This window comes from Hyla sarda, chromosome 1, assembly GCF_029499605.1.
Source record: "Hyla sarda isolate aHylSar1 chromosome 1, aHylSar1.hap1, whole genome shotgun sequence".
NCBI lineage: Eukaryota > Metazoa > Chordata > Amphibia > Anura > Hylidae > Hyla > Hyla sarda.
In genome coordinates, this window is record NC_079189.1 from 416,207,105 (window position 1) to 416,232,554 (window position 25,450).

The 25,450-nt window shown below is 42.4% G+C and overlaps 2 protein-coding genes across 4 annotated transcripts in view; one reads left to right on the plus strand and one right to left on the minus strand.

Moving 5' to 3' along the window:
- The window catches only part of KCTD10 (potassium channel tetramerization domain containing 10), a 98,280-nt gene that overhangs the window by 14,093 nt on the left and 58,737 nt on the right, over window positions 1-25,450 (minus strand). The window contains exon 1 of one of the 3 annotated variants that reach the window (XM_056528851.1): window positions 1,899-2,164. The exons of 1 other annotated variant lie outside the window; for it this stretch is intronic. In XM_056528851.1, coding sequence (XP_056384826.1) covers window positions 1,899-2,024 — 126 coding nt within the window. In that variant the 5' untranslated portion in view covers window positions 2,025-2,164. Of the gene's footprint in view, window positions 1-1,796; window positions 1,817-1,898; window positions 2,165-25,450 lie in introns of those variants that run through there. One more of the 3 variants, XM_056528854.1, reaches the window with a different exon arrangement.
- The window catches only part of UBE3B (ubiquitin protein ligase E3B), a 60,232-nt gene continuing 36,957 nt past the window's right edge, over window positions 2,176-25,450 (plus strand). Inside the window, exons 1-12 of the mRNA XM_056528846.1 lie at window positions 2,176-2,355; window positions 3,882-3,959; window positions 7,177-7,345; window positions 8,718-8,838; window positions 13,583-13,642; window positions 16,258-16,362; window positions 16,457-16,553; window positions 17,876-17,961; window positions 18,456-18,538; window positions 21,265-21,370; window positions 22,430-22,550; window positions 22,854-23,031. Coding sequence (XP_056384821.1) covers window positions 7,185-7,345; window positions 8,718-8,838; window positions 13,583-13,642; window positions 16,258-16,362; window positions 16,457-16,553; window positions 17,876-17,961; window positions 18,456-18,538; window positions 21,265-21,370; window positions 22,430-22,550; window positions 22,854-23,031 — 1,118 coding nt within the window. The 5' untranslated portion in view covers window positions 2,176-2,355; window positions 3,882-3,959; window positions 7,177-7,184. The remainder of the gene's footprint in view (window positions 2,356-3,881; window positions 3,960-7,176; window positions 7,346-8,717; window positions 8,839-13,582; window positions 13,643-16,257; window positions 16,363-16,456; window positions 16,554-17,875; window positions 17,962-18,455; window positions 18,539-21,264; window positions 21,371-22,429; window positions 22,551-22,853; window positions 23,032-25,450) is intronic.

Consider the following 25,450-nt stretch of genomic DNA (forward strand, 5'->3'; position numbering starts at 1 on the left):
AATCACTCTACTTTTTCTCTCACACAGTTTGATAAATCTGGGTCATAGTGTGTGTGTGTGTTTTTTTTTTTTTTACCACACACACACACACACACACACACACACACAAACAACATGCATGTGTATTCCCTTTCTGTTTATTGGAACTAAACCAAAAAAAGGGAGGGAAAATAAAGCAAATTGGACATAATGTCACACCAAAAATGCGCTGGACAAATTTATTGGCTCCCTTTCTAAATTGTGGAAAAATAAGATTGTTTCAAGCATGTGATGCTCCTTTATACTCACCTAGGGCAAGTAACAGGTGTGAGCAATATTAAAAAAAAATCACACCTGAAAGCAGATAAAAAGGAGAGAAGTTCACTTAGTCTTTGCATTGTGTGCCACACTAAGCATGGGCAACAGAAAGAGGAGAAGAGAACTGTCTGAGGACTTGAGAACTAAAATTGTGGAAAAATATCAACAATCTCAAGGTTACAAGTCCATCTCCAGAGATCTAGATTTGCCTTTTCCACAGTGCGCAACATTATCAAGAAGTTTGCAACCCATGGCACTGTAGCTAATCTCCCTGGGCGTGGACGGAAGAGAAAAATTGATGAAAGGTGTAAACTCAGGATAGTCCGGATGGTGGATAAGCAGCCCCAAACAATTTCCAAAGATATTCAAGCTGTCCTGCAGGGTTAGGGATCATCAGTGTCAGCACGAACTGTCGACATTTAAATTAAACGCTTTGGCAGGAGACCCAGGAGGACCCCACTGCTGACACAGAGACATAAAAAAGCAAGACTACATTTTGCCAAAATGAACTTGAGTAAGCCAAAATCCTTCTGGGAAAACGTCGTGTGGACAGATGAGACCAAGACAGAGCTTTTTGGTAAAGCACATAATTGTACTGTTTACCGAAAACAAAATGAGGCCTACAAAGAAAAGAACAAAGTACCTACAGTGAAATATGGTGGAAGTTCAGTGATGTTTTGGGGTTGTTTTGCTGCCTCTGGCACTGGGTGCCTTGAATGTGTGTAAGGCATCATGAAATCTGAGGATTACCAAGGGATTTTGGGTCGCACTGTACAGCCCAGTGTCAGAAAGCTGGGTTTGCGTCCGAGATCTTGGGTCTTCCAGCAGGACAATGACCCCAAACATACATCAAAAAGCACCCAGAAATGGATGGAAACAAAGTGCTGGAGAGTTCTGTAGTGGCCAGCAATGAGTCCAGATCTAAATCCCATTGAACACCTGTGGAGAGATCATAAAATTGCTGTTGGGAAAAGGCGCCTTCCAATAAGAGAGACCTGGAGCTGTTTGCTAAGGAAGAGTGGTCCAACATTCCGGCTGAGAGGTGTAAGAAGCTTATTGATGGTTATAGGAAGTGACTCATTTCAGTTATTTTTTCCAAAGGGTGTGCAACCAAATATTAAGTTTCGGGTACCAATAATTTTGTCCAGCCCATTTTTGGAGTTTAGTGACATTATGTCCAATTTGCTTTTTTTCCTCCTTTTTTGGTTTAGTTCCAATACACACAAAGGGAATAAACAAGTGTATAGCAAAACATGTGTTACTGCAATCCTTTTCTGTGAGAAATACTTCATTTTCTAGAAAAATTTCAGGGGTGCCAACATTTACGGCCATGACTGTATGACAAGACTCCCCTACATGTAGTTTAAAGCTGGGTATGAGCCATTAATCTCTTATCTGTCCTTTCATATAGTAGCCATTACCAGCTGATAACAGATAACAATAGTTTATACCCAACTTCACAGATATGACTGACAGAACGCCCAGGGACATATGAATACCATGGCTTCTATCTCTCCATATATAAAGCCGGATCTACAGTATAGCTGGGGCTCAGGCCCCGCCACATTAAACCGAATAATAAACAATAATTCCACACTCACCATCAAACCCGATAAACTTCCCTCAGGCCAAAAAACGGGAACCACCCAGTCCTGATCGCCACTTCCGCCCGTCAATGACGCACTTCCGGGCTGCGCCTCCCAGTCTGAGTCCTGCACGGCGGCCATGTTCACTGTTGAAACAATATACGCCCCTCCTCCTCATCTAACCAGAGGACAGAGGATTCCTCAAAATACGAAGCACAGGTCGCCTCTGTATACCCCCGAGGCTCTTCATCCATAGAGGGACCTAGAACAAACTGTAGTGAAGAAGCCTACTGGCTGCCCACAACAAACATGGCGCCCAGATTCCTTCTCAGGGGCTTGCCATTATTGTACGTACTTCCGCCCTCACTAAGTGCATAAGCAAAAACATTCCGACTGGAGAGGACTGGTGTTCCCGTCTGCAGCCGGGAGTGGCTCTTGTTTTTGGAGCTGAGGAGCTGGTTTGCCCATAAAGGTCAGACCCACCATCCCTGACTTGTAACCCTGTCCCTTCATAACCCCATACTGAGTACTGTGTATAGTAGTGTGACCAGGGACGGCTCGTCTATACACTGGGGATAGGTCGTATATACTATAGAACATTTAGAGCAGTGGTCCCCAAACTGTGGCCCTCCAGATGTTGCAACACTACAATTCCCAGCATACCTGGACAGCCGTTGGCTGTCCAGGCATGCTGGGAGTTGTAGTGTTGCAACATCTGGAGGGCCACAGTTTGGGAACCACTGATTTAGAGGCTCTCCAGCATGCCCTGACAGTCTTCAGCTATAAGGACATGATGGGAGTTGTAGTTTTGTAAAAGCTGGAGGCACCTTGGTTGGGAAACCCTATTCTAGATAATATATAAAGAGCATACTACTTCAGGGGTGGACACGTTATAGGCTACACCAGATGGACGCAAGTAGCCGCGCAAGAGATCTTCCATAGACCCCCATAATAGAATGCTCCATAAATCACCAGTGCTACATTGGGATTCAGATCCCCCCAAATAGGCATTAATGGCATAAACATAGAAAATGTTTTACTATATAAGTGCTTTCCACGAAACCGCTGATGTTTTAGGGCACAGCAGATGAATTCGTTCCAACACAAGTGAGGCTGACAGCAGACGTCCCGCTACAATGGCCAACATTGGAAACATTGTCATAGTAGTCCATTTAACTGTTTGGATGCCGATCAACAGAGGTACAGAAGAAGAGAGAGAGACCTACCCATAGCAGCTTAGGCCCCGCTCATACTTCATTTCTGCAGTACACTAGAGCAGTGTTTCCCAACCAGGGTGCCTCCAGATGTTGCAAAACTACAACTCCCAACATGCCTGGACAGCCTTTGGCTGTCCAGGCATTCTGGGAGTTGTAGTTTTGCAACACCTGAAGGCACCCTGGTTGGGAAACGCTGCTCTAGAGGTATCCGTTGGCACCCTGTTGAAAAAGGATGACGGCGTATACTGTAGCGTACTGCAGCAGGCCCCATTCATTTCAATGTCCCCAACTGAAACCTTTTGTCTCAGTTCAGGCTGCTTCCCACTTATAGACGCTAATTTGATGTGACACAATAGCATAGTCTGCTGCACTATTGTCTCCCATCAAAGTAGTTAGAGATGAGCGAACTTACATTAAATTCGATTTGTCATGAACTTCTCGGCTCGGCAGTTGATGACTTATCCTGCATAAATTAGTTCAGCTTTCCGTTGCTCCGGTGGGCTGGAAAAGGTGGATACAGTCCTAGGAAAGAGTCTCCTAGGACTGTATCCACCTTTTCCAGCCCACGGGAGCACCGGAAAGCTGAACTCATTTATGCAGGATAAGTCATCAACTGCCGAGCCGAGAAGTTTGTGACGAATCGAATTTACTGTAAGTTCGCTCATCTCTAACATAGACCAACCACAGCTCCTTCCAGTCATTGTGTAAATCATCTTTTTCCCTCTTTGTTATATAAAAACACATGTTCTGCCTTCTTGTAACTTTCTGTTCCCTGTTCTAGAGCTTAGAGGATTAACAGTCACCAGCAAACATAATGTTGTGTTCAAGACAAATGTTTTACCATTAGGAAGACAATAAGGTGAGCCTTGTTTTATTTATTTCCTAGGATATAGGAATTCATTGTTGCATTTAAAATGGTTATCTCCCCCACTTGTGACCCTTTGCTAGCCAGAATGAAAATCCTCTAACAAAGCTGGTCTCTCTGGATGACCCTGACCATCCATGTATTACATGCTAGCCCATTTATTTCTATAAACAGCGTATAAGGCTATGTTCACACAGTGGAATGTCCGCACGGAAAATTTCAGTGCCGACATTCCACAGACCGCAAAGCGCTGGCCGAACATGCCGGTGCTAGGACCGTTTGCAAATGCGCAGTCTCATAGGCAGCAATGCATTTTCCACAGAAAGAATACACATCTGTCCTCTCTGCGGATGATGGAATCAGAATTTCTACGCAAAAACATCTGTTGCGGAAATTCTGCCGTGTGCACAGTGCAGCAGAATCACATTGAATTCTATAGGACTCTGCTGCTGCAAAATGTTTGTGCGAAATTCTTCTGCAGAATTTTCCACGGAAATGACATCATGTGAACATGGCCTAAGACTGGGTTTCTTCGTAGTATTTGGTCAGTATTTTTATATGAAACCAGGAGTGGAACAGGTACAGAAGAAACCTACTATGGAGGGGTTTGCACATTTTTCAGTGTTTGGAACCGCTCCTGGTTTTGCCCAAAATACTGAATAAATAATGCATATGTACTGGTTGTATGCGGCATAATATGACAGCATTTTTACATCCTTATTACTGCTTCCAGTCCTGGCCTGACCATGGGTGACAGCTGTCCCTTTGGTTCTTCAGACACACAGTAAGGGTACGTTCACACTCACGTTTGTTTTAGCGGGTTTTCCGCTGCGTATTTGAAAGTGGGCGGGCTCTTCTCGGCTGTCCGCAGCAGATTTTCCGCGGTGGAATGTACACTGCGGAAAATCCGCCGCAAGCCCCATTGAAGTCAATAGTGACTGTGGCGGATTTTCTGCAGCGTAAATTCCGCCACGGAAAATCTGCTGCGGACAGCCGAGAAGCAGCGGAAAACCTGCAAAAAAATCAGCGCGTGTGAACATACCCTTATGCTGGGACTTGCATCTATCTCGAAGATGCAAAACTTCAGCTGTGTTTGGGATCCCTACAGCTGCAATTGCCCATGAAGTGGCATCTGCAGAGAAAATATATGACAACTGCCCCAGCAATATCAGCTGTATGCAGGGGGTGGGTTCAGATACCAAACCTGAGACAGTCAACTTTACAGTGCCATTTTTCTTTCTTTTTTTGTTCAGTTATTTTTCCACAAAAAGGCTGTGTTCACACAGTGTAAGTTTAGTGGTAGCATTTATTCTACGTGTGCATTTTTGACTTTAAAAAAATTGTGGTGGCATTCTTGCCAATTACGCCCCAAAATGCATGTGTGAAATATAATATGCCACTAAATTTTACACTGTGTGAACATGGTCTAAGAGAAAAGTGTATGTTACCATCAAAATTGATTTAAAGGAGTACTCTGGTGCAGAGTACTCCTGCTCCGTCCTGCCCGGGCTGCAAAAAAAATTAAAATAAACCATCACTCACCTTCCTGGGTTCCCGCAGAGCGCCACTACAGCTGATCGGTCCTCCGGTTCATCTTCTTCATAGTTCCGGGTGTAACGAAGCGTCACATGGCTCTCAGCCTATTATGGGCCAAGGCAGAATATCGCGGCGGCCAGCGATAGGCACATTCGCCATGTGACGCTTCGTTACACCTGGAAGTATGAAGAAGATGGACCGGAGGACCGATCAGCTGTAGTGGCGTTCCGCGTGAACCCAGGAAGGTGAGAGATGGTTTATTTTCATTTTTTTTGCAGCCCGGGCAGAACGGAGTAGGAGTAGTCTCCACCAGAGTACTCCTTTATTTGGGATATTGTGCTTGTATTGGCTTCACTTGAACTATGTTCTATTTAAGGGTACGTTCACACGGGCGGATTACCTGCAGATTTTCTGCTGTGGAAAATCTGCAGTGGATTTTGCTACTATTGATATCAATGGATCCGAAGGAATATCTGCAAATCTGCCTCTATTGCAAATTTTCTGCTGACCCATTGAAGTCAATGATAGAAAAATCTGCTGCGGATTTTCCGCAGCAGATACGCAGTGGAAAATCCGCAGGTAATCCGCCCGTGTGAATGTGCCCTAATGCAGTGTTTCTCAAGCGCCCCCAACAGGTCATGTTTTCAGGATTTCCTTAGTCTTTCACTGGCGATATAATTATGGTCAGTGAATCAGGAATCACCATAGTAATATCACCTGTGAAAGACTGAGGAAATCCTGAAAACATCACCTGTTGGGGGTAGCGGAGGACCGCACGTGAGAAAGACTGATCTAATGTAGATAGGGAATAAGATGTATGATCGCAGGGGTCCCGCCGCTGGGACCCCCATAATCTTGGTGCAGCCCCCGGCATTCTGTGCCGGGCGCTGCCACCGAGATGTGACGGCCACACCCCTCGTGACGTCATGCCTACCAATCCATTCATGTCTATGGGAGGGGACATCACGTCACGTCTCGTCTCCAGTCCCGGTAAAAAAGAGGTTTCCGAGACTGGAGATGCAGGCATAGAATGCGGGTGCTGCACGGAGATCGTGGGGGGTCCCACCGGCGGGCCCCCGGTGAGCAGACATCTTATCCCCTATCCTTTCGATAGGGGATAAGATGTATTTGGCCAGAATACCACTTTAACCCCTGCAATTCAAAGTACTAGACTATTAGAAGAAAGCTGAGCAGGTAGCACTGTGTTACACTGAATCAGTTGGTGCTAGGACTGTGCATACATTGCCATCCCCATAGATGGTGATGTATTTCAGGCGGATTCTGCCGAAAGAATGAGCAAGATCATTCTGTCAGCCATGGAATGTCCGCCGTTGAAATTCCATCAAGTGCACTGTGCAGCGGAATCCCATCAGCAATGGGACTCTGCTGCACTGAGATTTCTGAGTGGAATTTAAAAGTTGAATTCCACTTGGAAATTCCGTAATGTGAACCTATCCTAATTGTTTACAATCTTCTTAACCAGTTGGTATTTTTGCCACTTTTGTTAAATCTATTTCAATTTATCAAAACATGGTCCTAAATACAATCCTCTTACGGTGATGAAATAGATTTTATGATGTTGTTTTGTGAAGTTATTGTCATTGTATCATTGTCCCATTTATTTTATGTCATATGATAAATATTATATGTGTTTTCTAACACTTGATTCTTCTAGCATTAAACATGTTTGGGGCAACTCAGATATCAAAAGCCCAATTTCTGGATAAGGCCAGGCAGGCACGAGAGGAAAGGAAGGGCCACAAAGAGAGAGAAAAAGCTGCGATTAAAATCCAAGCACTTATCAGAAGATTCCTTTGTAGGTGCCGACTGCAGCGGGAGATCAGGTAAGAGTTGCGACCTCTAGGCTCATTTCCTGTCTTCTGAATCTGTTCTTAGACATCATAAGGCCATAATCTGTTCTCACATCTATAAAATGACTCTGTTCTAAAGGTATAGCATTTCACTTTGTAATGCTGACATCATACTTTAAAACACTGTAAAGTGTATGTTTCCCCCATTTATGTTTTTTTTAATCCAAAATAAATTTATGCTGGTTAATTTCTTAATATACCTATGGTTTTAGTTAGTAGTTATGTGCCTGATAAAGATTATCAAATCCATAACATAGGCAGACCTTCAAATGGTCACTGTTATTTCAAACAACTTTCCTCCTCCATTTGATAGCCCATCTCATTTGTAAAATACTTAATCTCACCAAAAATGACTTCTTACTCCAGAAAATAAATAAATAAAATAATGTAATGTCTTGGCCACTAGACATCTCACTTTCCTGCAAGGGGCAGGGCACGGCACTGCACAGTCTGTCCTGTGTGCAGGAGTAGGAGAAATCTGTATATTTTCAATTTATGAACTTGCCTTTTTCCAGAGGATCCACACTGTCATTGAAAAGTAAATCTAGGCTCCCTTTTCATGTCTGATCACCCATAATGCTTTGGGCAGTTGTCCCTGGTATTCTTACTACTGTATGTGCACAGTGCTGTCTCCTAAATATAATACCCTCTCCTGCCTCCCTTTCTTGTAATCATCAGAAAGGGCAGAACTAGTTCAGTGTTTAGTGTAACCCTATCCTTGCTGTGCTTCTTTTTTCACTTCTGCTTACATAGATAGCACACTGCAAAGCCAGTATTAAGTAACCTCCCCCACATGCAATCTATAGAATTTATTGCCCAGTACACTTTTGCCAGCAAAGCTCATGGCATAGCAACCAGAAAATAAAAAAAAAGAAATGTATGTACTACTGCAAAGAGCTTAACTTTGGTCCTGCCCCCTGAAGTGGAGAGCATGGGAAAGCTTTGTGCCATGGAGGGACTCTTAGGAGCTCAATAAAACCAGTGAGTGCACAAAAATCAACTTGTCACCACTCTGAAGGGTTAACCTAACTAAAGCAATCATAAAAATGTAACTTACTGAGCAAAGAAGCCAATGTCACACCTTTATACATGAAATTAAATGATAAAGTCACTTGGTCATGTGTCAGCATAGAAGTTGTATCTCCAAACTACATAATAATAAGAAAGTCAGAAAAAACTGTTTAGCCAACCCTTGTTTTCCCATCATTAGCTTCTGGGTGTGTTATGGTGCCCATTGGTCATCTTATGTCTATGGGTGCCAAGAGATGTAGACATATTAGAGTAATGTGCTGAGTTGTGTGCAGTTTAGTAAACCATATACTTTCATTATTTTTTATGACAATAGGCGAGAAGTAGATGAATTTCTAGAAGGCGCAGAGAATGGATCCATGAAAATCACTGCTCTCTCTATATTCCGAATAGCTCGCAAACTCCTATTAATGTTCAGAACACGGCAAGACAAAGTGGTGAGTGTTACTGCATGTTCAGTTAAAATGCACTAAATAGTATTAGTTTCTTTTTTTTGCATAGTCACAATTATGTGGTAGGGGCCATTTAGGCATTTGAGGCTATGTTCACACGGTAGAATGTCCGCACAGAAAATCTCTGTACGGACATTCTACAGACAGTGGAGCTAGGAACGCTCGGATATGTGCTGTCTCATAGACTGCAATGCACAGCAGGTGTTGCTGCTGCAGAGATTCTGCCGTGTGTACAGAGCAGCAGAATCTCATTGAAATCAATGGGACTCTGCTGCTGCAGAATGGGGGAGATTTATCAAAACCTGTGCAAAGGAAAAGTTGCCCATAGCAACCAATCAGAAAGAAGATGAAAGAAGCAAGCTCATTGGTTGCTATGGGCAACTAGGCAACTTTTCCTCTGGAAAGGTTTTGATAAATCTTCCTCAATGTCTCAGCGGAAAATGAATGTGGAATTCCGCACAGACATTCTGTTGTGTGAACTTGGCCTAACACATGAAAATAGAAGAGACAGAAAAAGCTGGCTCCCAACAATACAATATTTATATAAGCAGTATAGGACCTTTCATCAAAAAAAAAAAAAAATTTGAGATATTATAGATTAATTTATGCAGAATAACTTTCCAATTGCATGTTATTAAAAAAATATACTTCTTTCTATTTAATTTTCAACTTTGAAAAAATTACCACTAGGGGTCTCCCTACCAGTCCTGGCCGCAAGCCCTTTTTATAGATTTCAGACTCATGCTGGAGTCCTAAATCTCAGACTGCAGCCGGGAGACAGACAAGCTCAACACTGCTCCCTGCCTGTCAATCAGACAGGCAGGAGCCAGCACTGTGCTCTTAGCACATGAGGGCACACTCTTGACTCTGCCTTACTGCATGCCCTCATTCATTTTACTATCTGAGCTCCGATCTTTCTTCTCTCTGCACATGCAGTTGTAAACAGAGAGGAGAAGATTCAGAGCTGCCGGCTGCTGTGTTCATAGCCTCTATGCTGGGCCACTCCCCCTTCCTCCCTCACCCTAGGACGGCTGAATGAGCAGCTAAGAAGACAATAAATTAGGTAGAAAGAGGGGGTTTTGAATGAAAAGAAACACAGGGATAGTGTCAGTGAGAGTCAGGGACAGATGTGGGTGGGGGGGGGAATTAGGGAGAGTTTAGATCATGATAGGTACTCTTTAAATTATAATATGTGTAAGAACGCACCAAATAGTGCATCACAATCTTATATCTAGAGAAACCAATAGAATCCAAGTGCCAAATCACCAACTAATAATGCCTATACTATAGTTGCCTATGAATATAAGTGTGTTAGTATAATAAGCATATCTGGGAGATGATCACCACGGCAAAGGGGAACAGCAGACTTCAATGCGTTCCGCTACACTGGCTGGTAGCTTCCTCAGGAGTGACTGAGTACTACCCGTGCCCTGAATTTATATTCCATAGTAATAAATAATAATCAACACCTGTTCTATTCATTTGGTAGCACCTATCTCCTGCCCCCAAGTTCCCTCAGCATGGCGTCCCATGTCCGCGTACACGCTATGATAACCTTGGCCTTCCACCAGAAGCTGCAGGAACAAGCCATTCCGGGTTATAGCTTCCGGTGGAAGGCCAAGGTTATCATAGCGTGTACGCGGACATGGGACGCCATGCTGAGGGAACTTGGGGGGCTGGAGATAGGTGGTGATAATTCTTTGAAGAAAAATTATTAAACCCTGTCTTGCTAAACATAATCGGCTCCTACCCTTCACATCTTAAGTTTCCTTGGAACACCACAATTTTTAAATAAACTCTACAAAATGTAATCTATAGAAGACTTTGGATACCTTTGTAATAACATTGGATTAGCTGTCTTGTTACAACATGTATTCTTCTTATTGGATTAGTGTAGTGTGCTTCATGCAAAAGACTATACTGATCAGATTGAAGGTAAACCAATAGGTTTTCCTGCGAATAACACTCCCCACCTGTCCACAGGTGACAATTGGCTGATCACTAGGGGTTCCACCGCTGCAATCCCTTTATGTCACAAGTCCTATGTCCCCCGTCTGTAAAGGGGTACTCCGGTGGAAAACTTTTTTCTTTAAATCAGCTGGTGCCAGAAAGTTAAACAGATTTGAAAATTACTTCTATTAAAAATCTTAATCCTTCCAGTACTTATTAGCTGCTGAATACTACAGAGGAAATTATGTTCTTTTTGTAACACCGAGCTCCCTGCTGATATCATGACCACAGTGCTCACTGCTGACATCTCTGTCCATTTTAGGAACTGTCCAGAGCAGCATATGTATGCTATGGGGATTTTCTCCTACTCTGGACAGTTCTTAAAATGCAGTAAATGGAGGAAAAAAGCGGAGGTAGCGCCATGTGCGGTGTAGGTCTTTAGCCGGTGTAGGTGGGTACCTAGGTGGGGGTAGCGTATTCCTTGCCGGTGATGGTGGCTTGGTATGCAGGCCAGCAGCGTAGGGACGGAGCCCAGAGGAGAGTCCGTAGAGTAATGCAGAGGTATAAGAGAAAAAAGCTGCAATGGCGCTCCCCAGGAAATAACCAGAAGTCGTGAGTATTTTGCAAAAATAAATAAATAATTTATTCCTACAGCATAAGAAATCAAAGAAAATAAAAAATATATACAGCAACAGCAACCACCTGCAAACGCGTCGTGCTTTATATATTTTTTATTTTCTTTGTTTTCTTATGCTGTTAGAATAAATTATTTATTTATTTTTCACCAATACCCACGACTTCGGGTTATTTCCTTGGGAGCGCCATCGCAGCTTTTTTCTCTTATACCTCTGCAGTTCTTAAAATGGACAGAGATGTCTGCAGAGAGCACTGTGCTTGTGATGTCAGCAGAGAGCTCTGTGTTCCAAAAAGAAAATAATTTCCTCTGTAATATTCAGCAGCTAATAAGTACTGGAAGGATTAAGACTTTTTAATAGAAGTCATTTACAAATCTAGAGAATATATATAATCACCTCAAGGCTAATACCAGGCAACCTGATACATGATATTAATGTAAAAATAGGATTGTGCTTCAATTTTATGATAAAGAATTGCAAAATGTATTAAAATACATATACTAATAAAATTATAAAAATGTAATGATTAATATATTAAACCTACTTCCACAGGGCCCTTGTGGAAGGGTAGTAATGTCCCACACTTGAATTCTGAAGTTTCACTGGTGTATTCAATAATCCGGCATTTGATAATTCAGAATGTTATAAGAACAGTTCACAATACAATATATGTTGGTTGCTGTATCCCAGTCCATATAGATAAGTGGATATATAATTGTATGTATAGTTACCAGCTGAAGATATTATCCCAGCAAGCTGGTATTCTCAGACGTGCACTCGGACCGATGTCTGCCTAAGCTGGTATGGAGCGCTGGCGTGCGCCTCCGCAGCTGGTCTGCCTGCCACAGACCCCGTGTATGCCGCTCCGATGGTGGAGATAGTAGAGGTAGTAGAGATAGCAGCTTGCAGGTCTCCAAGTGTGGACCTTGTGGAATCCGGTAGCGTCTGACGTCAATAGCACGATGAGCGGGCTAACGAATAGGCTGGGTGCAGTGGGCTGGATACAGAGAGGCTGCAGCTGTTGCAAAAGGTAAATGCCAGACCTTTGTTTCAATATTGCGTTTTTGGTGCGTTAAAAACAAAATCTAGACGCGTTTCAGGGCTCTTGTCTGTTCAGAACGGCCCTTTCTTCAGTAGAGATATCATATGAAAATTTACAAATCTGTTTAACTTTCTGGCACCAGTTGATAAAAAAAAAAAAAAAGTTTTCCACTGGAGTACCCCTTTAAAGGGGTACTCCACCCCTAGACATCGGCCGTCACGCCCCCTCCCATAGACTTGCATTGAGGGGATAAGATGGGGGATAAGATGTCTAGGGGTGGAGTACCCCTTTAAAGCCTCAGGGGTCAGTATAGCAATAGGCTATCTCTGTCAGTCCTATAGAGTTGAATGAATCCTTTCCCGGATACTCACAGAACCAAACTGAGAAAATCTGGACTTTACAACATCCTGACCATATTGTAACCTGTTCTTGTTCATATGTAATGACCTTTGTTTATTATTCTACTTACCGTACTTATATTTTCTTTACTGTCAAACATCTGTTTTGAAATAAAAAAATTCTTTAATAAAAAAACAATTGAACAAAAAAAAAAAGTGTTGAATGGAGCAAGGGTGCCAATCCCAGACTGCCACTCTATTCAAACAGGGGGATATGAGAACCCTGTTCCTGTGGAGGGGATTCCAGGGATATTCTGTAATAGTGAAAGAGCTAAATGCTGAATTGGCTAGGACAGTGTTTCCCAACCAGAGTGCCTCCAGCTGTTGCAAAAATACAACTCCCAACATGCCAGGCATGCTCGGAGTTGTAGTTTCTCAACAGCTGGACGTACCCTGATTGGGAAACACTGGAGTAGGGAATATACACTGCCATATATATATATAGTAGGTTCTTTGAATAAAAAATAAAAAAACTGCGTTAGGGCAACTACCTAGTAGATCAATGTGTAACATGCGACCATGTCTTTCTTTTTCAAATTTGTGACAGAAAAATCTAGGTATGACAGAAGTGGTTCTATGGAAAGGGTATTATAGACGTTAGAGGGTCTCTTTTATATCAAACGCCACTTTGCTTTCATTACGGTTCGTGTTTACAGTGCTGTAAAGTTATTCACGCTATCCAATATTTCTCTGTGTTTCTGTAGAGGTTTGAAAAACTATGTCGCTGTATCCTGAACAGTATGGAGTGTGAGAATGAACCCAAGGTACGGAATCAGTTCTAAACAGTCTTTGAGGAATACATTTTATAGCCAGGGTTACCACAGCTTAGCTTTAGATTCCTATACAAGTCACAGATCTGTCCTTTACTCCCCGTGTCCTGATAGAAGGAATTCTAGATATGCTAAATTCTCTGGTGCAGGTAGAGGGGGGATACATTTCTCCACCTAAAAATTAGCTCTATTTATATCAGTATACAGTAGTTGTTTTGGGGACAAGCACAAGGATTTCTGCAGCACCTATTTGGATAAATATCAATAAAAAAAACAAATGGCACGGTGCTGATACTTAGGGGGAGATTTATTAAAACCTGTGCAGAGCAAAAGTGGAGCATTTGCCCATAGCAACCAATCAGATTTCTTGTTTTGTTTTTAGAGGCTTTTATTTTTATTTTTTTTAAATTAAAGAACTGATTGGTTGCCAAGGGCAACTGTTCTACTTTTCCTTTGCACAGGGTTTGATAAATCTCCCCATTAATCCCTGGCGTGGGTACTATGCGTCCCAAAGCTTGACTCCTGGCCTTATGAGGGTGCATTCATATCTTTTCAATGTGAAAACCGTATGGAACCGTATTGAAAACCATATGTATTGACTCTCCATTGAAAACCGTATGCCAAAAGATGCATCGGGTTGTGTCCGTTTTGCATCCTGTACGGTTTTGTCAGGTTTTTTTTCCCGTACCCAAAACCGTAGTCTACCACGATTTTTGGTCCGGGTGAAAAACTGTATTAAACCGTATACGTTTTTTTTTTTTAAACATGGTAGTCTATGGGAACCGTACAGAACCATATGTGCAAACGGTTCCATCCGGTTTTCACCATACGTTTTTTGACTTTGCACAGTTTTTTTTCTTGGAATTTCAATGAAACAAGTGAAACTTTATTCAAAATGGAGTGAAAAGTAAAAAACGTATACGTTTTTTTCTTAAAAAACGGATGCAACCGGACATCATTTTTTAAACCGTATACGGTTTTTAACTGTATACGGGTTGAAATTTGTGCACACGTTTTGATACAGTTTAGTCAGGTTTTGAGGAATCTGTTTTTCATCAAAAACCTGATACGGGAATTGTATTGCAAAAACGTGGTGTGAATGCAGCCTAATTGAAATATAGTTTAAAGATAGAGATGCAGCACTCCAAATAAAGTAAAAGGTGGCTTTATTCACCCATCAGTGGTATAGATGCGAGATTTCAGTCTCACAATGAGACTTTTTTTCAAGCAATTAAACAGTGTTATATCACTTCCTTTTATAGGTCATACAAATAGTGACATCACAGAATACATTTTCATAACCAGCATATAAATATTACCATTTTAGCATTTAAGTGCATATAAAGTGTAATGAAATAAAATCCACATGTACTAAATACAGTGTTACATCATTCCTCTTGTGTTTATACATTAGATCTGTATCTCTCCTATGTATAATTCACATTCTAAGTGTATATACATATTTAAATATTTATAAGTGGGACAACACCCATCCTAATTAAATTATGCATAGGTCCCTGGGGGAGATTTATCAAAACCTGCGCAAAGGAAAAGTGGTGCAGTTGCCCATAACAACCAATCAGATTGCTTCTTTTATTTTTCAGAGGCCCTTTTTACATACTAAATAAGCAATCTGATTGGTTGCTGTGAGCAACTTTTCAGTTTGTTAATAAAACGAGAGTATTCACCATCTGTGTCTCAATGTAGCAAAGGAGTTGAAAGGGGAAGTGCGTTCTCGCACATGCGTGCAGACTATCCCTCATGCTGCGGCAGCCATCTTAGGTCAGTGAAGAGCCTCCACTGCTGCAGCTACATGACAGACTATTTGTGCACTCCATAACCATATAACATATGCAATTCCTTTATAAATCATCATCACTCCTCTGTTATAGATACAAAATTTGCTTTATCAGATAAATGTTTAGAACATACATAATGTTAACCAGATATGCATAAGGTGATATTTCAGATCTTATTACTACCAAGACATTTAATACGCGGACATGCTACCCATTCCATGCTATTCATTCAAGGCATCCATTATATTATAACATGTCAGTGTTGTGTATATTACACCCTATAGACCATGTTAAATTAGATACATGTCAGCGGTATGTAAATTACACTCTGCTACCCATGTCACACCATCCAATCAGGCTTATGAAGGTATAGTTCAAGGGACATACATTCATACATGAGGGCCTGTCTGACCCTGGGGTGTCTATAATACGCCATAACACGTAGGTGCCCTCATACCAAACATTATGATGAACCATATCCATATATAGAGTACTGTACCCCATAATCCGCTATGGTTTACTACTCTCCATACACTTGTCCCAATACCGAGAACTATGCTAACCGACCTGTGTATATGCATATAGGTATCCTCATAATTTACGAATATAACACAGTGGAGTAGTGTTCCAACGCAATGATTATACATGCATATATATATACAAATCAATTATTTTTAAACGTCATATTTTAAAAGTCAAAAATACCTGTGTAAAAATTCCTGTGTTTGTCAGTGTTACATTTATGCATTATATAAAATGTCTATGGAGCTGGATATCTATACATATTATATTGAAGAACATATCTTGTAGGTCTGGTTTGTTTCCCTTGCACTGTCTAAAGACCTCACTCTCTTGTGGATAAAACAAATTAAAGACATTCTATGGCTGTGCTGCGAGTTTCTTAAGATGTTGAAAGTAAGTATATAAAAAGTAAGTTGTTGTGCATCTCGTAATCTTTGGGGTCATATACTCAGATTTGTGATCTCTGCTTGTGCTATCCTCTGTTCAGCCTGATATCCTTCAGGATTCCAAGCTCATCACCCTCTACCTCACCATGCTGGTCAACTTCACAGACACCTCCACCTGGAAGATCTTCAGAGGGAAAGGTATAACTTTATACAATGTAAGGCTATGATTTTATGTGATTTATGTCATGGTATCGAGTTCCAACATGATTTTGAAGCATCTGCTATAAATGTGTTTGCTGTTGTTACTAATAAACCCACGCTGTTAAATGGGCACTCTCATTAAAACTAATTTTTGCTATTGCACACCATATGATAAATAAGAAAATCTTTCTAATATACTTTGTTTAAAAAAAAAAAAGTTTTCTAAGTTTTGTGTTTAAAAAAAGCTGCCACTAGGTGTCTTCCTACTTGTCCAGAGCACATTTCCCCCCATCTTTTGCACAGACGTTGGACTCCTGCTGGCCTGGCAGAAGTCCAAACACAGGAAATGCAGTCTGGAGTGCTGAGGGGTGTGTGTGCAGCCTTATCCAATCATAGCTTACCTCACACACTGAACTGCTCTGGGCTGTGTATAGCAGAGTGAGGGAGGAAGTTCTCCCCTGTATGGCTTCAGCCGATGTCACACCTGCTTGGTAACGCCCCTTCCCAGTCTGTGAATCTGAGACTGAGCAGAAAATGCAGAGCTGGACGGAAAGCACGTGGTGTTCAGCAAAGTCGTTGAAGGCTATGAAGTTGTATAGGTAGAAAACTAACAAATAATAAAAATAAATGGGCAGTAAACTGGGAGGATTATAAAATGTATCAAGTTAATGAGAGGTACTCTTTAAATTTGATCAATAGCATCATGTTTGCCAACCATAGCTACTTTTATGATTTGTATAAATAGGGAAAATAGAGAACCATTCATGCCTGGTGTATATGTTGTCCATTTGGTGATCTACATCAATATATTATGTGGTATAGAAAAGTGGACTGCATTATTAGAATGCATCATTTTACTCAAGATCACCCACTCTAACCACCTGTATATTCAGGTTCGGGGGTTTATCCATCTGTCAATTTTCCCTTTAAGTGTATGGTCACACGCGCTGTATTTTGCTGCGGATTTTACTACACATTGGGGAAGATTTATCAAAAGAGGAAAAGCTACTGAGTTGCCTATAGCAACCAATCAGATCGCTTCTTTCATTTCTCAGAGGCTTTTTAAAAAATGAAAGAAGCAATCTGATTGGTTGCTATGGGCAACTCAGCAACTTTTCCTCTGGACAGGTTTTGATAAATCTTCCCCATTGACTTTAATGGGTAGGAAAATACGCAGCAGCAAAATATGGCATGTGTGACCTTACCCTAAGTCTTTAGTCTGGATGTCTGATGAACTGGGTATTATTTTGCATGGTAGAATTGAACATGGTATTACAATTTCACTTTCACCTTACATTTGCTGTCACTGTTTCTTGTAGGAGAAAATCTGAGACCTGCAATGTCCCATATCTGTGCAAACATCATGGGCCATCTCAATCAGAAAGGCTTTTACTCCATTTTACAGGTATCCTTTAGCCCTGCGGTAACTGAAAGTCTCCTTTGTTAAAGAGCTATGGAGCCGCTGTGTTATAAAAGTGTATAAGCTGGAGAGATAGGAGGTATAAAAAAGGACAACAAATACCAGCAGTTTCTGCTAATGGGAACTCCTAGAGGGTATCAACAGGGAAATGATATTGTTGCTATTGCCCTGCTGTATTCTATACATCATGAGACTGATAATGATCTGCAAATTTTTGATAATTTTTGAATTTCACTAAAATATTGTGTAAATTGCACCTAGAAGAACATGTGACTAGTCTGGCCATATGTATTTATTAATGCTACCAAAGTAACACAGTATAGTGTCTTGGTCTGTATTAGCCCTAGTGTAGAAGATCTTGGCAGGCTGAACTTGTGCAATGCAAGTCTTTATTTCCTGTGGTATCCATGTTGCTCAGAATGTATGCTCCATGCAGAGAAAAGCACATTCATCTAACTTGCTAAAATGTATCTTTGCAGATCCTTCTCACCAATGGTCTGGCTCGATCACGTCCATCTCTATCTAAAGCTACCTTAACAGCAATATTTTCCCTGGCATTGCGGTATGATTCATTGTTCTAGTGCTGGATGCATTAAGGCCAAGAAGGCATGCTGGGAAAAGGGGTTACACCTGATGTGGTGTATACATATAATGCCCTTATTCACACAGGCTAAAGCAGCATGCTTTTGGCTGCCATTAGTCTAGTAAATACATTATACTGTGTGGAATATGTATATATATACTACTTTTGTGTGTATATACAGTGGGGATCAAAAGTTTGGGCACCCCAGGTAAAAATTTGTATTAATGTGCATAAAGAAGACAAGGAAAGATGGAAAAATCTCCAAAAGGCATCAAATTACAGATTAGACATTCTTATAATATGTCAACAAAAGTTAGATTTTATTTCCATCATTTACACTTTCAAAATGGCGTCTGCAAAAGTTTGGGCACCCTCAGAATTTATAGCATGCACTGCCCCCTTTGCAAAGCTGAGACCTGCCAGTGTCATGGATTGTTCTCAATCATCATCTGAGAAGACCAGGTGAGGTCAATCTCAAAGGTTTCAAATGCATAGACTCATCTGACCTTGCCTCAACAATCAGCACCATGGGTTCTTCTAAACAGTTGTCTAGAAATCTGAAACTGAAAATAGTTGACGCTCACAAAGCTGGAGAAGACTATAAGAAGATAGCAAACGTTTTCAGATATCAATATCCTCTGTTCGGAATGTAATTAAGAAATGGCAGTCATCAGGAACAGTGGAAGTTAATGAAAGATCTGGAAGCCCAAGAAAAATATCAGACAGAACAGCTCGCAGGACATTTCCTTCATTTACATTTTCAAAATAACAGAAAACAAAAAAATTTCATCTGCAAAAGTTTGGGCACCCTGCAGAGTTAATATCTTGTACTGCCCCCTTTGGCAAGTATCACAGCTTGTAAATGCTTTATGTAGCCAGCCAAGAGTCTTTGAATTCTTGTTTGAGGTATCTTTGCCCATTCTTCCTTACAAAAGTCTTCCAGTTCTTTGAGATTTCTGGGCTGTCTGTCACGCACTGCTCTTTTAAGTTCTATCCATAGATTTTCAATTATGTTGAGGTCAGGAGATTGTGAAGGCCATGGCAAACCTTCAGTTTACGGCTCTTGATGTAATCCCCCATGGATTTAGGATCATTATCCATTTGTAGAAGCCATCCTCTCTTTAACTTCAGCTTTTTTACAGATGGCATTAAGTTAGCATCCAAAATTTGCTGAAATTTTATTGAATCCATTTTTCCTTCTACTCGTGAGATGTTCCCTGTGCCACTGGCTGCAATACAACCCCAAAGCATGATTGATCCACCCCCATGCTTCTCCAAACGTACCTTTGCTCATTCCGGCCAAAAAGTTCAATTTTAAAATCGGTCCACAGAACTTGTTTCCAAAATGCATCAGGCTTGTCTATTTGTTCATTTGCAAAGTTCAAACGCTGATTTTTGTGGTGAGGATGTAGAAGAGGTTTTCTTCTGATGACTCTTCCATGAAGACCATATTTGTACAAGTATCTCTTTATATTGGAATAGTTTACCGCAACTCCAGTGTCTGCCAGATCTTCTGGAGGGATTGTGCAGTCAAAAGTGGGTTTTGAATAGTTTTTCTCACAATCCTGCGAGCTGTTCTGTCTGATATTTTTCTTGGTCTTCCAGATCTTGCTTTAACTTCCACTGTTCCTGATGACTGCCATTTCTTAATTACATTCCGAACAGAGGATATTGACATCTGAAAACATTTTGCTATCTTCTTATAGCCTTCTCCAACTTTGTGAGCGTCTACTATTTTCAGTTTCAGATTTCTAGACAACTGCTCAGAAGAACCCATGGTGCTGATTGTTGGGGCAAGGTCAGATGAGTCTGGGCATTTAAAACCTTTGAGATTGACATCACCTGGTCTTCCCAGATGATGATTGAGAACAATCCATGACTGACAGGTCTCAGCTTTGCAAAGGGGGCAGTGCATGCTATAAATTCTGCAGGGTGCCCAAACTTTTGCAGACGCCATTTTTTTGTTTTCTGTTATTTTGAAAGTGTAAATGATGGAAATAAAATCTAACTTTTGTTGACATATTATAAGAATGTCTAATCTGTAATTTGATGCATTTTGGAGATTTTTCCATCTTTCCTTGGCTTCTTTATGTACATTAATACAAATTTTTACCTGGGGTGCCCAAACTTTTGATCCCCACTGTATATAGTATTTATCTATTTAAATTTAGGTTTAAAGGGGTAGTCCAGTGGTGAAAAACTTATCCCCTATCCTAAGGATAGGGGATAAGTTTGAGATCGCGGGGGGTCCGACCGCTGGGGCCCCCCGCGATCTCTCTGTACGGGGCCCCCTCTCTCTTCCGAGATAGCGGGTGTCGACCCCCGCACAAAGCGGCGGCCGACACGCCCCCTCAATACATCTCAATGGCAGAGCCGGAGATTGCCGAAGGCAGCGCCTCGGCTCTGCCATAGAGTTGTATTGAGGGGGCGTGTCGGCCGCCGCTTCGTGCGGAGGTCGACACGCCCCCTTCCCGCGGGCTGTCGTGGCTCCGTACAGGAGATCGCGGGGGGCCCCAGGGGTCGGACCCCCCGCGATCTGCAACTTATCCCCTATCCTTAAGATAGGGGATAAGTTGTAAACCACTGAGTCACCACTGGACTACTCCTTTAAGATGGGGTTTATCCTTTACGCACTACATAAAAGGAGGTTTAAATGTGAAAGGCATCTTAATTGGATTAATATATATATTTTTTTATTTTCCCAGTCCGGTGCTGGCTGCACAGTTTTCTGACAATCTTCTCCGCTCCTTCCTCATCCACATAATGTCTGTTCCAGCATTGATTTCCCATCTATCTGTCCTAACTCCAGATGTAAGTTTCTCAAACAAATGTTTACATGAACAGTGTTGCTTGGGGTTACAGTAGGGGCTATGTTTTAGTCTTATTTATGGACATTTATCAACGGGTTTAGTCAGGTTTTCTTTACTAAAATTGTCGCAACTGCGACTATGCGATTTTTCGTGCGACATTTGGACTGGAAAGCGAGAAAAGCAAGTTTTCCAAAAATTAACTACATAGTAATAATTTTAAAATGGACTACGGGTAGTCAGGTATTTATTAACTGCGACAGTCGCAACTGCGCAAAAAAAAGGGTTAAAAATTGACTAAATTTACTCCAGCTCAAACATGGAGCAGAAAAAGCTACTACCAAAGTAAAAAAGGAAAAATTGCTTACGTGAAAGAAAATTATCAACAAGCTGAAACCAGTTGATAAATAAGTCACACATAAGCAAAAAAAAAGTAAGGAAAAAATTACTAAAAAAAAGAATACATAAGCAAACATTGATAAATGTCCCTCATTGATTTTAAAATCACATATGATCATTATTATTTCTTAAAGGGGTATTTCAGTGCCCAATAACTTTTCCAGTGACCACAGGATAGAGGATATGTGTTTGATCACAGAGGGTCTGACCGCTGGGACCCCCTGTGATCTCCCGAACAGGGATCTGACTCACGCAGGTTTATTCTGTCAGGAGAAATACTATAGCTATTGGCTGAACAAGCATTTGGGCAACAGCTAACTTATGTGTATGGCTACCTTTAGTCATATGAATTCAGTAAACCCAGGGGAGTTATTGGCTGCAAGAAAATGCCTGCTAAGATATTAAATTATTAGCAGGTTGAAATGTATCAACACATATCAGCTTAAGTTATTTGTTTCCCAAACAGAGTGCCTCCAGCTGTTGCAAAACTACAATTCCCAGCATGCCCGGACAGCCAAAGGCTGTCCGGGCATGCTGGGAATTGTAGTTTTGCAACAGCTGGAGGCACCCTGGTTGAAGAACACTGGCTTAATATTGTTCACACATTAGAGAGCTCGTGTTGAGATGTGTATAATGTTTTCTTTACATATCTTTCCCTTTGCAGAGATTATCTGTGATTGAATCTAATGGACTCTTTCATAAATTCATTTTGTTCCTGAGTCGGGAAGAACAATGCCAAGATGTATGTGTTTGCCTAGAAGGAAGCCACACTCTCTGCTTGCTAGGTACTGTGTTAGCTGGAGTGGAAGATTTTTTACTGATACAGCAGATAAAACCACCATAAAAATAGGATATATTTTTTGGACAAATAGGCTGGTTTTATCCCTTACTTCAAATTCATTTGAATGCCGCTCATGTCTTCTTTTGTCTATTGTTATGTGCTAATAAATGACCAAATTTTTTAATTATTTACTTGCCTGAAGAAATGTTTCCTAATAGTGCATAAAACAGGAGTTGTTATTGTGTGAGAGTACATTTTAAGACATTTCTCTCTGTATTCTAAGGCACATTTTTACATATTCTTTTAGGTAACCTTATTCATCTAGGCCATCTGACAGAGAAAGTTTTAGAAGAAGAGACAGGACACTTTGTGAGGGTGCTCACACAAATGTTATCATACTGCCAAAAGTACGTGTCTCAGAAGAAATCCAACCTCACACACTGGCACCCTGTATTAGGCTGGTTCTCTCAGACTGTAGATTATGGGTAAGTTTTCTCTTCGTATACATTTAAAGGGGTTTTCCAACATTATAAACTTGAAGCTGTACTGAATATAAATGCCATGCAATCTCTATGTAGAATCCAGTGCATGTCAGACATACAGATGTATATTCCTATTCACGAGTGTCTTTTTCTTTAGCATTATTCTCATTTCTCGGTCGAATCCATTGGTGGGGACACAGAGACTGTGGGTTTATCTTGCTGCCTTGCTGTGGGTTTAGGAGGCTGACACTAGGCAATACAAAAAGAAAGTCGGTCCCTCCTGGCAGGATATACCCCGCCTACTGTCTCTGATCTAATCAGTTTAGCTTAGTGTAAGTAGGAGGCAGACACAGGTCTGGAGTTCTCCAGACCTGTTTTTTTTTAATTTTTTTATTGTTTTCTAGTTAGGGCCTTGTATTTAGGGTTTGCACCTTGTGTCCGGGTCCCCCCTATGGTCCCTGCTTGTCCCGCCGCTGCAGCCTGACATGATGCAGGTGACAACTAGCTGGCCGAAGACATCCAGGATTAGTATTTTCGGGACAGAGTGAGTATTCCAACCCCTTCTTCCCCTCCCCTCCTTCCCCCCTATTCCTTCCCATGGCCTCTCCTGCCTTTTCCTGGGGCTCCTTTTCCTTAGGCCCCTGGGGGCCACATTGCTGGATGCTCTTTTATTAATTCTCTGGGGCAAGGGTGTGGGTACGGCATCACTCTGTGTCCCTCAGTTCCACAGCGAGGCAGCCTTCTCCTCTGGGAAGTTTCCATTCTCCTGCAGGGCAGTACATTGCTGGCGGCTCAGCTCTCCGTTGCACCGACTGCAGTCCCGCTGGGCTGCGGTCATGCTGCTAGTGTTTTTTACTTTCACTTTTGCCCGCGTCTCGGGCAGGTCGGCGCAACGGCATTAATTGAGGCTGCAGCCTGCTCGCCGGACCTGCTCTACCATGCACACCAATCCTCCTGTGCTTCCCCCTCAGGATGACCCCCTGAAGCACGTGGTTTCCGCTCCACCTCCAGAGTGGGTCTCTTCCCTTTCCCAGTCTCCAAATTGGTGGTTACTGCCTTGGAGCGGTCTTCCCTGTGTCCGCTCTCTAGGGCGTCTCGCTCAGTATCTCCTGTCCCTCATTTCCAGCGCTCTCACAAGCACCCTAAATTACTCTCCTCTGACTCTTCTCCAGAGTCGCATATTCGAGATGGGCCCTCTTCCCATAGATCTCGACCCCCCTGGTGGCCATCCCAGGTCCCCAACTCTCCGTTGCATATCTGCTACACCTCAGTCTAAAGCTACCTATCTCCGGGGGAAATAGCGGAGGTGTCAGATTCCACCTCGGATCAAGAGGACCTGGCTAACGTGTCCGACCTTGTGGACAGTCTGGTGTCAGCCATCAGGTATACCTTTCATCTAAAGGACCCAGGAACTTTGGACCCTGACCTGGAAGTTTCCTTTCACTGCTCTCGTCGCTCCCCCAAGGTTTTCAGTCCTCACTCTGAATTTGACTCCTTGAAGCATCCTGACAAGCGCTTTCAGGGGACCAAGAAGATTCAAGCGCAGTTTCCTTTTTCTCAAGACTTGATCTCCAAGTGGACGGTGCCACCTACTGTGGATCGTTCAGTCTCCCGTCTGTCAAAATCTACTACTCTGCCTTTGACGGATGCAGCATCCTATAACGATCCGGAGGATAAGAAGATTGAAAATCTGGCCACATCGACAGGGCATTTTGTCGGGTGCCCCTCCAGAGGACTTGGCGGACCTCGCACGTCAACTCGCCCATGCTGGGGACTATCTCTTCTCAGCAGCACTGGAGTCTGTCCGCTGTGCAGCTTTTACTACTGGTAACTTGGTAGCAATTTGTCGATCCATGTGGCTGAAGCCGTGGGATGCCGATGCCGCTTTGAAGAAATCCCTCACGAAGCTGCCTTTCTTCGGTACCCGGCTCTTCGGTTAACACCTGGATGAGATCATCTCCGAGGCTACTGGGGGTAAGAGCTCTCTGCTGCTGCAGAACAAACCACGCCGTGCCGATTCCCACCGGAAGTCAACTTCCTTTCGGCCCTTTGTCCAAGCAGACGACCTCGCAATTGCACAAGGCTCCCTCTTTCAAGGTGCGTCCTTCCTGGAAGTCAGACAGCCGTTCTGGCGGTTTTGTGGCCAAGTCAGGTAACCGCAAACCTCCTGCCACCTGAAGGGACACCCCGTCCGTGTCACCTTCTCGTGGGAGGTTGTCTGTCTCTGTTCCGGGACATTTGGTTGGCTCATTTACAGGACTCCTCGGTTTGAAACCTCGATTCCGACGGTTACCGGATAGAGTTTGCTTTTCCCTGGGACCGTTTCCTCCAATCCCTCCCTCCTCGTTCCCCTTCTTTAGCCGCGGCCTTCCAGGTCGCTCTGCGTACCCTTCTCGCACAGTGAGTGATCGTTCTAGTTCCT